Source organism: Diplotaxodon limnothrissa, linkage group LG19 (genome assembly GCF_057381915.1).
Source record: "Diplotaxodon limnothrissa isolate DT_005_m linkage group LG19, D_limnothrissa_male_GT1.1, whole genome shotgun sequence".
In the NCBI taxonomy this organism is placed as follows: domain Eukaryota; kingdom Metazoa; phylum Chordata; class Actinopteri; order Cichliformes; family Cichlidae; genus Diplotaxodon; species Diplotaxodon limnothrissa.
In genome coordinates this window covers 32,123,326-32,139,797 of record NC_140614.1, presented here as the reverse complement: position 1 = coordinate 32,139,797, position 16,472 = coordinate 32,123,326, and the positions used below count along the sequence as shown (strand labels likewise).

Sequence of the window (16,472 nt, the reverse complement as noted above, 5' to 3'; positions counted from 1 at the left end):
CATGTTTTCATTTCATCCTTAAAAACAAACCACCAACAAAAAGACATTTGAAGTGAAGGTTAAGTTAGTTTTGTAATAGAGAAATCCACCTGCTATCTTAATTTTTTATCAGAAGAGGGCACTGTTACACTGTATTTGTTCTCTGTTTAGGTCAGATAACATAACATTTGACCTTTTTTTTTTAATACATCAGAGCAGAGGCTGGTTTTCCTAGCAGCCCAGGAGGAGAACTCCATGGCTGAGAGTGCAGCAGCAGCAGCAGCAGCCACCAGTCCCCAGCAGGCCGAGCCTCAGGCGGCTCCACTGAGACAGCCTTCGCCAGGGTGAGAGGCCTCAGGTCATGGCCTAGATCCAATGTTTGCTTTCATCCACTGGTTTTTCCAGAAGTGTGCCACCAAAAACACTGATTTTCCGCAAATCGCACACCACTGCATCACCGATGAATCCTGCCAGTAGTACAATAGTGTTTGTTGGGGATTGCTAAGCTACATGTACCATCACTGAGAAAGACTGGACTAAGAAACATTTACCCATCATTTAAGGTGAGATGTTGGTCCCAGCTAATGTCAAGCTTTTTCCTCTCACAGAGAGACTCCAGCTTGTTTGATGGGGAAAGTGAGCCAGCTAGAATCCATGGTGAAGGCACTACAGGAGGACCTAAAGAAGGTGATTTGTGATGCTAGATTGATCCTGTTCCTCTTCGGCACAGCCTCAAACATAGATGCAAAATCTAAGTATGAACCTGCCTTTTGTAACCATTAGGAGAAGGATGCCAAGGCATCACTACAAGCTCAAATTGAGGGCCTGCGAGAGGACAACCAGCGTCTCCTCGAGGAGTCCTACAGTGCCTCCGCCAAGCTGAAGAAGTTTACAGAGTGGGTCTTTAACACCATCGACATGAACTGATGCACGCTGCTGCTGACCTGCTCTCCACTGGGAGAATAACCACTACTCAAGCTGATTTCAAACTCTTCAGTAATGTTCGGTGCACAGCAGAATCACATAAAAAAACAAAACAGTGTCGCTCTTGTACTGTTACAAACTAGTGCCAACATGGATGTAAACATCATCCTTCCTCAGCCTCATGGATCTGTTTGAACAGTGACCACAAAAGACAAAGGAGAATCCAGGGTGATAGACAAAAAAGAGCAGCGGCGTATCTGTGTGTCAGTTTTCATCGGCATGCTCTCCCTTACTTAGGAGCTCATAAAATATAATGTTTTTGTTTCCCCCCCCCTTGAATGGACTGTTGGTATTCCTGCATGTCAGAGAAAGCGAGAGCACGATTTCAAAGCTAACCCAAACCTAAAGGGATTTAAAGTCACTGTTTAGCTCCCCAGCTGTAACCTAATTTTAAGTGAACGGATTTCCAATTAAACAAAAAACTCTAACACAAATTAAAATTTCTTCAAGAGTTGCTGAATATAGTCCCTGATCTTAATTGACAGGTGTGCTGTAAATGTGCTGCCGTTAAGACATTCTCCAGTTTTCCCAGTTCACAGATAACAACACTGATCTGATTATTTTTGTATTACTAACAAAGAGAAAAAAGGTGAAGTAAATACTATAAGAGAGGATGGGAGTTGCATTTTTGATGGTTAGTGTTGGTAGGTAGGCACAGATAGACAGACAGACCCTTTGCATAGCACATACTGTAAACACTGTAAGGTCGAGTGCCTGTCTGTATCGCTTATGTAAAAGACTGTGCAAGTGTAGCGAGGGTTATTGCAAGTAAAACTTGTATAGGACTACTGGTCACATGAAAAGATATAAAAATATATATATTACAAACACAATATGGGTGCCATAAAGATAGAAATCGACAATTCAGTGTCACTTATTCAGATTATTGTAAATATGTGATGTTCACATTTATTTTTCTCATGCCTTCCCTTGATATAATAATGTAAAGAGTATTTATGTCAAAGATGATGGCCAAGAAAAGCAAAACAGCCATATGCAGTTAGATATGTACAGTATATACAAGTAATGGTTTCCTACGTGACAAGATGTATCCTTTGACTCAAACGTTTCCAGCAGGAGCCGGGTAACTTTTGATCCAGAGTACAGTGCTAGAGAACATATTGATATTTCTAATCCTAAAAACGTTTGCCTGCTGCAGTGGATTGATTTGAGAGCGCCACTTAGTGTTGACAAGATGTAAAATACTACTACAGTGAGCTCACATCCTTTTCCTCCCATAGCACGCTAAAATGCCTCAATCTGATCCCTAAAACTTTGGATGGAGTCAGTTGGTACTGTTATATTATTGCAGATAAGATGCTGTGTAAATCCTGAAATCCCAGCTACAGTTTTCTGTACTTCTGTAAATCTGCGCGAAAGCCCACACAGAATCTGATCTGCAGATGACCGAGCTCAGTCCTCATTTAAGCCTCATACTTTAACTATTTCCTTTTGTACCCTGATGCTGTGCAACTGTATATAAGGAGAGTTTAATATTCATCAAAATCGCACCTTCGTTCTTATTTTTTACAGTTATTTTTGATGTCTTTCTGCTTTACTTGCTAGTGCAGAGTGGAACCACAAGCCGGACTCAGACAAAATGAGTCGTAGGCCCGTACGGTAGCAGATTGCCCCTATGCCTTCATTCTTAACATGTGTGTCAGCATGTGATTCTGTTTCCATTGAGCTGTGATGTGTAAAAACAAACACACAAAAAAAGTTTATATCTATTAAAGATATTTTGTTCAATTACACTTTGTCTTGCTGAGTGGTCTGTACTAATGTACTGCGATTTAGACATGTCATTCATCAACAAGAGCAAAATAGGAAACTAGCACAACTGCTGGGGGTTATATGAGGTGGCTTTGAGTAAATGGATACCTGTTGGCGGCCTTGTGGCTGCCCGCTGTTGCATTGTGATTAACAGAGAGGTGCTGTTTTTCCACTCAAGCTTGATTACACAAGGCGGTTGTCCAGACACATTCAGGGCTGCGTGGGACAGATTGATTGATCAGGATATCCTGAGAGAAGGCAGGGCGGAGACGTGGACCGTTATGCATCCAGCAGGTGATTGGTGTGATTTAGGCCTGTTTGGATGTTTAGTCATTCAAATAGCAGTTATTCTGTATCAAACCTGCTATTATTAAAATGACCTTCTGAGTTCATGCCATAACTGAAGATGTAATCTATTTCTGCCTGTTTTTAATCAGCGACTGCAGAAATAGAATAGATATTAATGCTTATTTTTGTATTGTAAAATTAAAATAAGGGATGGTGGTGTCTTTTTTTAATGTTTGGTAGCACTCTATTATTTTTAACCAATAAGACATCTTTACAAGTGATGTGCTGCTTTGAATGGCTTAAACCTGCCAGAGAGCTGGTAACCAAGTGCAAATACTTTGTTACTGTACTTGAGTAGAATTTTCAATTATCTATACTTGAGTTTTTTTTTTTCTGATAGCTTTTTACTTTTACGCCCTACATTTTAAAAAATATCTGTACTTTTACATTTTCAAAGCAGGCTTGTTACTTTTGGTTTAACCAATTTGTGGGCCTTCAAACATCAAACCAATTTAAGGCTAAACAGGAACAAATAAAAGAAAGTCTGGTTCGTGTATTAATCACCAGGGGACGTCGCATAAAGAAGAGATGAAAGATGCATAATCGCGTGCCATAGTCTGGGGTTAACACAGATCAGTGTTGTGATGAAATTAAGGCGAAGAACAGTTTGTTAGTGCACAGTGGCTGCAGTGCTCATGGTCAGAGATACATCAAGTGTGGAAGAGACTAATGTGAATTTTAGCTGATGATGAATTCCAACTTTATAGCATCTAGAAAAAAAGACAGCATAACCGGTTACTGTCAGTGAAGAGGATGTAAATCAGCCAGGACAACTCATGAAACATCTTGTTCAATCAGGTTCTACAATGTAGGCATCAGAAAATAAAGATTCTTTTTAAAATTTTCCTCATTTTTTTGTTTAGAAATTAAAGTAAAATTTGCATTCCCCTCTTCTAATATTAGAAGATTTATCATTACATTAGTATAACACAAAAAACAGCTGGTAGAAACATAATTCAAAGAGCTACTTTTACTTGCTTACTTAGATTTCAGACCCTGTACTTTTTAACTTTTACTTGAGTAAAGAAATTGAATCAGTACTTTAACTTTTGCTGGACTGTTTTTAGACAGTTGTATCTGTACGTCTGATGAAGTATAGGATTTCTGTACTTTTGCCACGACTATTGTTAGTGCCATCAAGTGTTGTTTACTAATATGACAAGTGAGAGAGCAGTCTGCTCGGAGACATATGAAGCGCTTTACCCTGGTTAATGGCAAAGCTAAGGTAGGGGTAGCAAAAACATAGTCACTGCTGAGATTGCAGGTTTCTGGCTACTGAGCCACTGCTAAGTAATCATCACTAAAGTAGTTTCTCTTGGCCACACTGGCCTTAGAAGTCCCTTTGTTTTGTGAATCCAGTTAAAACAAATGTGAAAGATAATCTAGTCTTATGTGCCTTTAGCAGTGACATTTAGATGAGCTAAATATGATTCTTGTAGTGTTTGAACATCTCAACTGTCTCAACTGTTAATGTTTATATTGTTGGCACTATTGGGACATAAGAGTGGGGTGGACTCTGCTTCTGATTTGATTATTGCAAAAGTCATGAAATGTAATATATTGTAGCTGTCTACCCGGCAATGACAGCTCTGCTGCTAGCATGGCGGCGGAGAGGGAATTTGTATTTGAAAGACTATCAGTGTAAGATGATGACAATGTGTTACACAGACTGCTGAAGCCGCATTTGCTTAGGACTGATCTTCCTGGGCTATTTTGGATCAGATGTTAACAAATTGTCATGTTTAAAAGAATTCATAGCTAATCGCTAACACACACACACACACACACACACACACACACACACACACACACACACACATTGTATATATCCAGCAGTCAAATTCATCTTTTTGTTTTGTGATTGGAGGCCGTGTTGTTGAGTGTACAGATTAGGCCTCTGTAACCATAACTAAACCTAAAACGAACAAGAACATTTACATAATTGATAATTATGTATTATTAACATTATACCCTATAAATCTTTCACTTTTTCTTAATGTCACTGTTATCTTAAAACTGCATCCAGACATGCAAGGCTAGTAGTGCATATGCAGTACTGTGCAAAAGTCTTGAGCCGCCCTTCGTTTCTTTATATTTTACCTCCAAGCAGATTTTCTTGTAACTTAAAACTTAAAGCGGTCTTGAGCAACAGTTCTCTAGGCTTTCTGAAGTCTTTCAAATGTTGTCTTTGGACATTGGCTGCCCTTTCCCTCATGTTCTAGTTCAGTCCTTGTAGCTGATCATCTAGAAAGCATCTTTAATATCAACTTCATTTTCAGCATGACAATAATCTCAGTGGTCATGCAGTAAGATGATATCTGAACAGAAAAACACCCAAAAAGTCCTTCAAGAACCCCGGAGAACTACTCCTAAAGACTACTTAAATAAACTGAACAAAGCTTGTGGAAGAGAGTTCAGGATTTGTAGAATAAAGGTGGTTATACTAATTATTGAGAGGTTTTTTTGCACAGTACTGTAGACTAGCATGACACTCCCATGGTACCAATAGTAATGCAAATAATATTTTCAGACAGCCTTAAAAAACAGCAAACTAATCCACAATAATTTCTTTAAATAATGAATCTATTCTGTGTATCTCCACATATTTAGATGTAAAATCTGGCAAAAAGCCTAAAAACATTCCTCTTAAGTCTCTCTAAAAGCAAGCGAGATCTTTGCTGTGTTGTGTGTGGCTAGCACTGTTGGTCTCTAGCAGTAGTGTGGATCTGAGCAGGCTGTTTAATAATTTAGCATTAATGCAGATTATGGCAGGACTGGCCCTCTCAAAGCAGATTAGAGTCCCTGCCTGTCTGCCGGCTGCCTGTCTGTCACCTTGTTAAAGATGGTACATGGATCATATGCAGTTTGTATTCTGCGGGTGAGGTGTGTTATGTATCACTGCAGATGTACGAAAAGGGTAAATGTGTAGTTATCATAGTAGTTTTGTAGTTTTGGGAGGATGTAACACTCCTGCTCTTTCCCTGTCTATAAGTAGTGGGAAAATGTGCAGGGTAAGGGTGAGTATCTGTGACCTCAGTTTCCCTTGGTTACAACATTTACAGAGAACAGTAGCAGCTTCGGGTTGTTCAAATTTTAATCTGCTCTTTGCCTGAAGAAACACACACCGAACAAATTGTACTTCTAATAATGAGAAGTGCGGCTTTTTATCTCTCAGGCTTGATTAAACCTGCGTGTTGTGAAGAACATTTTGAAGCTTCCTCAAATATTTTCAAAAAGCAACGAGGAGAGGTCCGTGCCAAACAGCACGCTGTGGAAAAAACAGGAGGAAAAGTGCAGTGAAGAGGAGCAGGCTACACAATTCCTTGATAGCTGGTGAACCGGCTTTGTCAAACCCAGGCATCTGTGTGTGTGTGTGTGTGTGTGTGTGTGTGTGTGTGTGTGTGTGTGTGTGTGTGTGTGTGCACACTCTGCACGCGTGCACTCACAAATTGGCCATGCCATGTATTTCTGGGCTGTGTTTCTCGGGGGCTTTTGGGATCTAATTTATGGCGGACGGGGGGAAAAAGAAAAAGGTTCATTCGTTTGGGTTTGCCATTTAAGCTTGAATGAGTGTACATGAAGAGAGGACGGGAGGAGAACATGCATTTAGAATGGGTTGAATGGGTGGAGGAAGAAACATGAGAGGATGTTCGGCGTACTCGAGGACATGGAAAGTGGACTTTGTCCGTGATAAAAGAAACACACCCCCACCCCACTAAGAAATACAAGAAAAAGTCTAATTTTGGGACCCGGGCGGCTTCTCATACATGAGCTTTGAATGCATAATGAAAGCATTTTCTCTGAGGTTGCTTGCTCAAAGAGTCTGGGATATGTATTTATAGCCAGCGTGTGTGTGTGTGTGTGTGTGTAAGTGTGTGCTCACTAACTTGTTTTTATATTAGCATTTCAATATCCGCTTAATGAAATGTTTCTTATTTTCAGCATCAGTGGGCGCTGCTGCTGCTGCAGTGTGCATCTCTCTGTCCTCCTTTTCTCTGTGCTGTGCATCCACTTCTCTCTCTCTCTCATGCACGCACACCCTCTCTCGCTCTCTCTTCCTGCCTGTCTTTCTCCTCCCTCTGTTTTCCTCTTTATATTCTCTTTAATTCCTTCATCCCTCCCCCCTTTTTTTCAACTTGATCTCCCTCCCTCCCTCCCTAACACACTCTCTCTTTTGCTCTCGCTCTGAGTCGTGCACATGCAGACAGAGGGAGAGGGGGGATGAACGAGGTGCACACATGAGGATCTCCTGAACTGCCGGGGCAAGGCAGGGCTGGTGAAGAGAGAAGAAGAAGAAGAGGAGGAGGAGAACTAGAGGAATACTGCAGTGGCCAACCAGCTTCTTTTCCCTTCTGTATTTCTTTCTCTCTCTCTCTTTTCTCGCTGCTCCACTGCTTCCATCCCCTTCTCTCTCCCTGTGCCAATTATACCATGAACCTGCCTGCTGCTTGTTGCTAAGGGGAAGCCAGCCAGGGGGAGCCGAGTGGACCGGGCGATATTTTGTTGTTAAGGTAATAAAACGCTTCAGTATCAGCAACTGTCAGGTGTCACAGATGTTGCACTGCAGACGTTCGCCTGCCTCAAGTGAACAGGGCTTTGGGACTCGCTGTTTTTATGGCTCTGGCTGTAACTGGAGCACGGCTTGTTGCGTGGCTCTTTCTGCAAACTCTCTGCCAGTTTTATTCCAGTTTGTTTCAGTTGACCGGGCATCTGTGGACTCACAGGGGGTCTGCCTCTGTGAATATGTGTGTGTGTGTGTGTGTGTGTGTGTGTGTGTGTGCAATGTCCTTTTGTGTTTCCTCATGAATTGGATTTTGCTGCGTGCTTAGATTTGTGGATATGCATGGGTAGAAACACACGCACACACACATACACACATGTGGTGTACATGAGGGCATATGTGGCCCACTTGGGTTTCTTTCAGCAGCTCTCAGTATGCCTGTTTCATCTGTTTCTCTTGGACAGGCGTCTGTGGGTTTGCATGTTTGAGCAGCTTCATTAGAAGGAAGTTGCTCTCCAGAATTACAGCTTTGAACTACTGGTACACTATTGTTTTCTTCGAACAGGTGCTATGCAATCCATACCTCCTCTGTCTGTATACGACCCTTGAGGCAGGCGCAAAGATTAGCTGTCTAATGTGCTCAGACTCTAAAAAGAGCACAGACGTGTTAGCCAATGAGGAGTGCTGCACTCTGCACTTCTGGTGGCAATAACAAACAGTGAGGAAAGAGCGGATGATTACTTATTCACTCATGCGCATCACCATGCTCTACGGTGTAATAAATGAAAGCTACAGTGACGAAGCCACCTTGCACGGCTGCTGCCGTTCGAACCGGTAACACCGATGATTCCCCCCCCCCTGTCTCCGTCACGGCTATTGTCTTCAAAAGTTGAAGTAAATTGTAACATTGCGAGTTGCAATTATATAATACAGCCACTCCAAATCCCCCATGCCAGCTGCAGGTTTAATGTATGAAGGTTTCATTTGAGCACGCTCACGTGTCCCTGTCATAAAATGCCATCTGTATCCACTATTCTTTGCCCCTCGGTAGCTTATCACAGCTCTGTTTAAACACGAATAACTGTCAACAACAATGAATTGCAGCTTTCTTCTCTCACACCAAAAATTAAGGATGTGTTAAACTATGTGATCTACTTCCTCACCAGTCTCATCTCCCAATTAAAGGACCAGCAAATGGTTAAAAAGCCATTTTACATTTTACAGGTACCTCGAATGCAAAAGGAGCTGAGAGGGCTTGTGAAGCACCAGTCACCAGGTTATGAAAATCCTTACTTAAGCAGAATTAATTCCGTGTGTGTGTGTGTGTGTGTGTGTGTGTCTGCTTAGAGAAAGTAAATAAATCCCTTAACAGCGGCTCTCAAAGCATGAAGCCTGGGGGAGGTTAATGTTGGGAGTGCAGGCAGATCAGAGGTAACCATTGTATGATTGCAGCTAATGGAGTCAACATTTACTTATGCTTAGCATAAAAACAACAACAAACACAGTGGCCAGCGCTAACCACGCTCAAAGCCACTATCGGTATCACCTCGGTGAAGGTTCATTCATTATGAACATCAGCTTTCTGTTAAGATGAGTCATCAACGTCGCAGCCGCACTCAGTGTGTGCTGAGGACACCGACATCAGAATCAGAATCAGAATCAGAATGGGTTTATTGCCAGATGTTGAGGTTTACAACATTAGGAAATTGCTGCGGTGCTTCAGTGCAAACAATAAGAATTAAAGTGCTATGTAGAAAGAAAGATATGTGCATGAGATATATACATGAGATATATACATGAGAATAAGAATTATGAGTGCTACGTAGAAAGATATATACATGAGTGCAGGTGGTGATCAGTGCCAGACATGAAATGATGCAGTGACACAGCGTAGGGTCTGTGCTTTATACATAATTAGTGCCTTCCTGATTCCTCCTTGCTGACACACTTTACTGCAGTGGCAGTTTTATATAAGATGAACTCAGATGAGGTTATCTAATAGTGTTAATTGCAAATATCTTGTGCATCTACCTGTCTGCATACGTCAGTGTTTTGTTATGCTATTGAGCCCACTACTCTTCCACATCAGCGCTTCTTCATTGGGCTACTTTGAGTATTTCCTTTGAGGTAATTATTAACTATTCCAGTTGTCCTTCCATTATTTCCAGCTATTTATTTCAACCTTTATCCACAAACTGTTGAGCATTCCCAGCTCAACTGTTACCACATCCTTAGCACTGACTTTATTTATGTAGTTACAGTCTTTATTTTTCAAATTAAACAGAGCTACACGGCAACCTCTCGCACAGCCCCTGGCAACTGCAGAAACACCCGCTGAGGTTAAGGTATTGTGTGTTCACGATCTGGCTTTGTGGCTTATTTATTATTCATCCTACATCGGCCTACCTGGGCCCTTTTATCTGCCTCTGCTATGACAGGCGTCCTCTTTTCTTTCTTTTTTTTGCTTTTGAGACAGCAGCATGCGTTTTGACAGCTGAATGTCACTCCGATAAAGGCTGGAGAACTTTTGGTTCTCGGGGGAAATGCAGTTATCGTCTGATGTTTGTCGTTTTTCATTTTGTTTTCTTCGACCCTTCAGCGGATGCCGGATGCTGTCTTCTAATGGTGCGTTTGCTTTTCTTGACAGGATTTAGAGAAAATGGCAGAAGGGTCCAAAGACCAGGGAGGAACGGGCACCGCTGATCCCGAGGAGGACTCCCCCAATATGATCGTCTACAGAAAGGCAAGTCTGCGTGTGCTTTCTGTGAGATGGGAAAAAGACTTTGCTGAGAGGCAGTGACCCGTATACGGGCTCCTGACAGCTCACTGGTCTGTATGAATGTGTATCTACCTCACACACACTGGTTTCACTGTCAGGTGTCAGGAAGCCTCTTTCCACTGTCTTACAACAAGCTCCTGTCTCTTCGGGACCCACTTCCTACTACTGTATCCCAACACTGGCAAACCCGAGCCCAGCAAAGTTTTAATAAGTTTTCAATCCCTTCGGTGGATGGTTTTGGCAGCAAGAGGGCCTTCGGTGACATGTGTAATTACCACATCCCCATAGTGCCTTCACTTCCACTAGCTGCTGTTTGATTGGAAAGGTTCAGCAGTATTGGAGGTTAATGGTGTCGAGTTTTTCGGCTGGGGAGAAGCGGCTGATTCTCCAGGGCTGGTTCTTTCTCCTCAACCCACGAATTACTTCTTTATTCCTTTGCGAGCACTATGACAGCCCACTCAACAAAAAAGAAAAAAAAAAGAATTATACAGCTTCTTTTGATCATTTGATCAGACTTTAACTACAGGATCGGTCTTGGTTATGGTAAAATATGAGCTACGAGCCTGCCTCTGTAAGCTGCCCCCAGTCTCGTGTTTCATCCTGCTTTTAATCACCGTCCCTTCATATGTCCAGGCAAACAGATTAGGGAAGAAATCCAGAAGAGCAGGTGCGAAATAGATGTTGACAGTAGCGGCATCGCTTGATAAAAATGTTTTCCTTTTAGGCATGTTGTTAACTATGTGCCACTGTGGAGCTTTAAGGCCTGGTGACAGCCTGAGGAAATCTTTGTAATAAACACTCGAGTGTGCCACTCACCTGGAAAAAAGTGTCAGGCTGAATCTTGATGAATCACTTCTCATAATGATGCCGTTGGCATTTTGTGCTATGATGGTGTCACATGCATTTGGCGAGATAAGAGTCGGTGGAAGTGCATTGCCAGCAACAACTCGGTCGTACTGTAAACACTCTGCCTGCTCGGATAGCAGCGGGGGCGTTTTACAATCTCCCATAATGATCGTCAAATCAGCGCTACCAAACCTAGATTTCATGCCATGTGTCATAACTGTGGCTCTTCTACACGGCAGCAGGTTATTTATGCAGCGTTGTTCATGTTCATCCATTCTGAGAGGCTCTCGAGTTGGTAGAGGAGAACATATAGCTGCGGTAACACCGGGTACTTCCACGGATTTCACTGTACAGCTTCGTTACGTAATGCTACACATGTCTGGAGGCGGCGTATTTAAGAGGCTTGTTGGGATGCTGCCTTAGGGAATATTCATCATTCCATGTTTTACTCACATGCAGTGACAACAGACAGATGATTCAGATGACAGGATTTTCCGCCTTTCCTGTTTTTGAAAAGGCGATTTTTGATTTGAAGCTTTTGAGAAAAAAGCCAAGCAGCCGGATAATCGAAGGTATCTTTGACAAAATCTTGGAAAGGATTAAATACTAAAAGCATTCGCTGCGGTCTAAACCTGGTGGAGTTTCTTGCATCGTTGCTTTACCTACGTGCCTGTCTAATTTAAGATGTCGAATAGGTCAAGCAGAATAGAGAGGTGCTGGAACTTTGAGGGCTCAGCGCGCATGGCCTCTGGACTCAGTGGGTGGGCAGCCTGGCTCAGTGTGAAGGTGCTGCATGCAGAGAGGCAGATGGCCACCAATATGTTGCGCCGCCTGGGAAAACACTGGCAGCCTCATCCCCAAGGCTCAAACCCACAGCTGGGAGACATCAGGATGTTTCTGCAAGGAGGACTGTGCAGACTCGATCAAAGGATAAAAATAGCGCAAAGAGAAAGTGCAAAATGCATGGATGCTTTAAAACGCCTTCCCTTCTGCTGCCACATCTACTGCAAAAAGTGTTAAGTTATCGGTGTGGGCAGTTAGACAAAGGTGAAAGTGATGTATTTAGCCATTAGAGAGGCTGAGTGCTCGCAGAGAAGAAGAGGAGGTTGTCTCTGTCCGTGCGGCGTAGGTGCTGCAGTACTATCTTACTCTGTCTCTGTCCTCCTATGAAAAGAAGGGGAAGTGAAGCAAAACAATCCAATAACTGCAGAATGTCTTATTACCTCGGGAGCTCGCAGGAAAGGGGAAAAAAGACGTACACACCCTTGGAGACAGCTTGATGCACGCTACCTGTTCATTGTTGTGTTTTCCTCTGCCACGCTCATATGGTGGAGATGAACAGGACTGGCACTGGGGGGGGGGGGCACAAAAATGAAACTCCAAGCGCCACGAGAAACACTACAGTGCAGGGAAATGCAATTACTCTGAGGAGAGAGGCCACACACTGCTCGCAAACTATTAATAGCCAACATCTCTCGTCCCTGAGCGTGTCGTTCGCTTCTTCTCCTCCACGCTTCGGCCCGACTCTTCCGAATTGTGACGCCTGCCTGGCTTTTGACACACGCAGCTAATTAGACGAATTAAAGTACCCCTGTCCTGCCCAGGGAGAGTCAAGGATTTGACTGCTTCCCACCTCCCTCTTCGCTTAAGTCAGGCTATTAAATGTTAGATTGGATAATCCTTGGCAGTCTACATGTACCCAAAGGCGAGTGTAACACCCCTTTCAACACTTGGGATACAGATTTAAATGGTTACCTGTGTGTTGGGCCAATAGCTGAGGTTCGACTACTGGAGCAGTGGATGACTAATGAAACGCTCTGAGAACTTGGTTTGATCAATTTGTATTCACAATTAAAGAATCTTACATACATACAATGAAAACAATAACAGTACATGAAAGGAAAAATTGGGCCCAAGTCACGGAAAATAATAAACAAAACACACACAACCCCGGGGGATTTGACTCAGTCTCTCTCTCTCGTGTCAGCCGACACCCTTAAGTGTGAGTCCAGCAATGAGGATTCTCTTTGCAGGATGTGCAAAGGAGGAATGACGTGCAAATCTGTCCTACCACTTAAGTAGAGTTTGTACAGTTCACAGTTCGTCCAAAGAATTTAGTCCTCTTCCTAGAGCAATCATCTCAAGGGTCCTGGAGGGGTGGCTCGCCATCTTTGGACTGGATCATCACTGAACTGTACGCCCAAGTAAAAAACCTGACCTGTATAACACAGTCAGAATAACATTCAAAAATCTATATTTAGTCATTTATACATATATCCTTTCTTATGTTTCGTTCATACATACTAACAAATTTGCATTTTACCTTTCCAGTATACAGAAAGAACGACAGAATATTCCAAAACATAGACAATGATAACTTCTTACCAAAGTAACCAATAAAATGGACTCTCCTGGAGCTTCAAAATGGCGATGGTGAAGCGTTGTAGCACAACTACAAAGAAACATAACCCCATTTTCTTTAAACTGTATTCACCTCACAATGAACGCAATTAAGGATTGATATAGGAACATATCAACATCTACAGCATACATATGACTTACAATCTTTACATGCATCGTCATAGGAAGCTAACAAACTCTAACATACAGTTTAATCCTCACAATCACACATGTACAGCCACATGGCTAATAGCAATAGCCGCGATAGCCGCTAGCATGTCATCGTTAGTGGCTTAAACTCACAATATTCTTGTTCACAACAAATTAACTCACCCAGAAGAATCCGAGCAGTAACAAACTCCTTTCTGGGTAACAACAATTCCTAGATAGCTTATTTCCACCGTACAGGATAAAAACAACCACGCTTTCCACTTGGAAAAACGGACTTTTCTTCCTCTCCCTCTCTCCTGATATCCGTAGCTGCTATGCAGTGAACGGCAGGAGGCGGTACTTCCCCCTGTATACTTCAAGGACCATCAGGACATTATAGACATCTTCTATTTTATTAATTCTCAACAAAATAATTTAACTTAATAAAACTTAACAGTGAACTCAAAATACTAACATCACTCATAACACACTAAAACCCCTTAGTAACTCTCCAGGGTTACACCCTCCCCCACTGAAGGGTGGCACGTCCCCGTGCACCTTCTCTGCGGCTGTGTTGTTACTGGATCGACAGGAGGGATGGTGGTTTGATTGTACCACAACGGTTCTGCAGCATCCATTGACCTTATTATAGCAGCACCCAGACCATGAAAAAGTGACTGAACCACCTCTATTAAAGGGTTTCCAAGTTCAGCATAATGGAGTCTCTTTGGTCGACTTCGCTGCCTGTTTGAACATCTGACGGCCTCATCTAACCCCTCTGATGGCTCTTTTATGTGGGTTAAATTAGCTATGTCATCAGTTTCAGGAACATCTTGTGTACCTTCAATGTCAAGCAGCTGAGATTGCCCAACAGGTGAAATGAGGGGCACTGAAATCTCACCAATCTTCCCAGAAGATTCACTTTCATCACCTCCAGTTCTTCCTGGTTCTTCACGGTCAAGAAAGCTGACCTGAGGTGAGCTTGTGGCTGGGGACTCCTCCCCTGCTTCTATGGGAATTTCCACCTCAATTTCATCTGAAACTGCTCCGGGAACAACCACTCTGCTAAGAGGGATCACATTGTCAGTAGCGTGCTGCTCTGGTGGAATGTCGGATGAAACGTGATCAACCTTGGGCATTAGGTTGGAGGCAGCTGGATCCAAAAGTACAATCCTTGAAGGATACACTTCTTCTTCGTCTGACATGACATCATCAAAGCATTCGTTTACATAACCTGGGTTTTGACGGGTTCTTGACCTTCGCACTGTTGGCAGTACTGGGGTTTCAGGAGCACTTACGGGCAGAAACCCACAGGGCAACAGGAGGTCCCTGTGTAAAGTGCGCAAAGGACCATTTCCAGCCTCAGGACGCACTGTATACACGGGAAGGTCATTAGCATGTGACACAACTACATACACATCTGCCTCCCATTTGTCTGCTAGCTTGTGCTTTCCCCTCAGTCTCACATTTCGAACTAGCACTCGATCCCCTGGTTCAAGGCTAGACCCTGTAACTCTCTGGTCGAACCTAGTTTTGTTACGATCTGCAGATTTCTTAGCATTTCTGCTCGAAAGCTCATAACTCTCTTTCAGGCGGTTCTTCAGGCCTTGCACATACTGTGAATGAGACAATGGCAGAGGATCAACAGGAAGCCCGAAAGCTAAGTCCACAGGGAGTCTTGGTTGTCTCCCGAACATAAGCTCATAAGGTGCAAACCCTGTGGCTTCATGCTTTGTGCAGTTGTATGCATGCACAAGAGGCTTAACATAGTCCCTCCAACGGGACTTGTCCTTATTATTTAGAGTGCCTAGCATCTGCAGCAGCGTTCTGTTAAAACGCTCAACAGGGTTACCCCTTGGATGGTACGGGGTTGTCCGTGTCTTCCGGATTCCTGCCATTTCACACAGCTCCTTAATGGTACGGGACTCAAAATCGGGGCCCTGATCACTATGGAGTTTTTCAGGGAACCCATAATGTGATATAAAATGTTCCCACAGACACTTAGCCACGGTAGTCGCCTTTTGGTTTGGCGTTGGTATTGCAAGGGCATACTTAGTAAAATGATCCGTTATTACTAATATGTCCTTGGTATTACTTTGATCTGGTTCCACACTCAGAAAGTCCATGCAGACTAATTCCAATGGTCTGGTGGTCGCTATTGAAACCATTGGGGCTGCTCTCTCTGGTGGAGTTTTTCTTTTCACACAGCGATCACAAGTCTTAATCTTTTCTTCAACCACTGAGGACATTTTAGGCCAATAAAATCTAGCTCTCACTAGATCAAGGGTGCGTTCAACACCAAGATGGCCCATGTCGTCGTGTAGACTTTCAAGTACCATATCTCTCAGTTCTCTTGGTAAGACAAGTTGATGAGTCACTCCCATCACTCCCTGTCTCTTGCGAAACAAGACTCCATTTTTGAGCTCTAGCCGGTTCCATTCTCTTAACAAGAGTCCATACTCAGGGAGCTCCTTTCTCACTTGAGGTGGAGGTGTCTCACCACTTTCCAATTGAGTAATTATTTCCCTGATGCTTGCGTCTGCTTGCTGTTTCTCTGAGATTTCAGCAAATGAGAAAAAGGGGATAACTGGCAGCCCATGACTGTCATTCCCTTGGAAGCAAGGTGGCAGGGCTTCAGGACTGAGTGCTATGGACTCAACCAAAGCAACTGAGTGATCAGAGCACTCAGAACCTTCACCAGCAAAATAGATG

The 16,472-nt window shown here is 43.1% G+C and overlaps 2 protein-coding genes and 1 long non-coding RNA gene across 4 annotated transcripts in view; 2 read left to right on the top strand and 1 right to left on the bottom strand.

Annotated features, from left to right (window-relative positions):
• The window catches only part of LOC146612596 (signal-induced proliferation-associated 1-like protein 1), a 39,801-nt gene extending 37,156 nt beyond the window's left edge, over positions 1 to 2,645 (top strand). The window contains exons 19-21 of the mRNA XM_085342556.1: positions 194 to 323; positions 588 to 666; positions 763 to 2,645. Of these exons, the coding sequence (XP_085198682.1) occupies positions 194 to 323; positions 588 to 666; positions 763 to 906 (353 nt within the window). The 3' untranslated portion in view covers positions 907 to 2,645. The remainder of the gene's footprint in view (positions 1 to 193; positions 324 to 587; positions 667 to 762) is intronic.
• A 7,587-nt stretch (positions 2,646 to 10,232) lies between these two features.
• The window catches only part of LOC146612593 (regulator of G protein signaling 6-like), a 54,017-nt gene continuing 47,777 nt past the window's right edge, over positions 10,233 to 16,472 (top strand). The window contains exon 1 of one of the 2 annotated variants that reach the window (XM_085342421.1): positions 10,233 to 10,328. In XM_085342421.1, coding sequence (XP_085198547.1) covers positions 10,245 to 10,328 — 84 coding nt within the window. In that variant the 5' untranslated portion in view covers positions 10,233 to 10,244. The remainder of the gene's footprint in view (positions 10,329 to 16,472) is intronic. The other variant, XM_085342420.1, reaches the window with a different exon arrangement.
• LOC146612595 (uncharacterized) lies at positions 13,368 to 14,074 on the bottom strand. The gene is made up of 3 exons (XR_014904952.1): positions 13,944 to 14,074; positions 13,596 to 13,662; positions 13,368 to 13,428 (listed from the first exon to the last, which is right to left on the bottom strand). It is a non-coding gene; the product is annotated as an uncharacterized LOC146612595 (long non-coding RNA).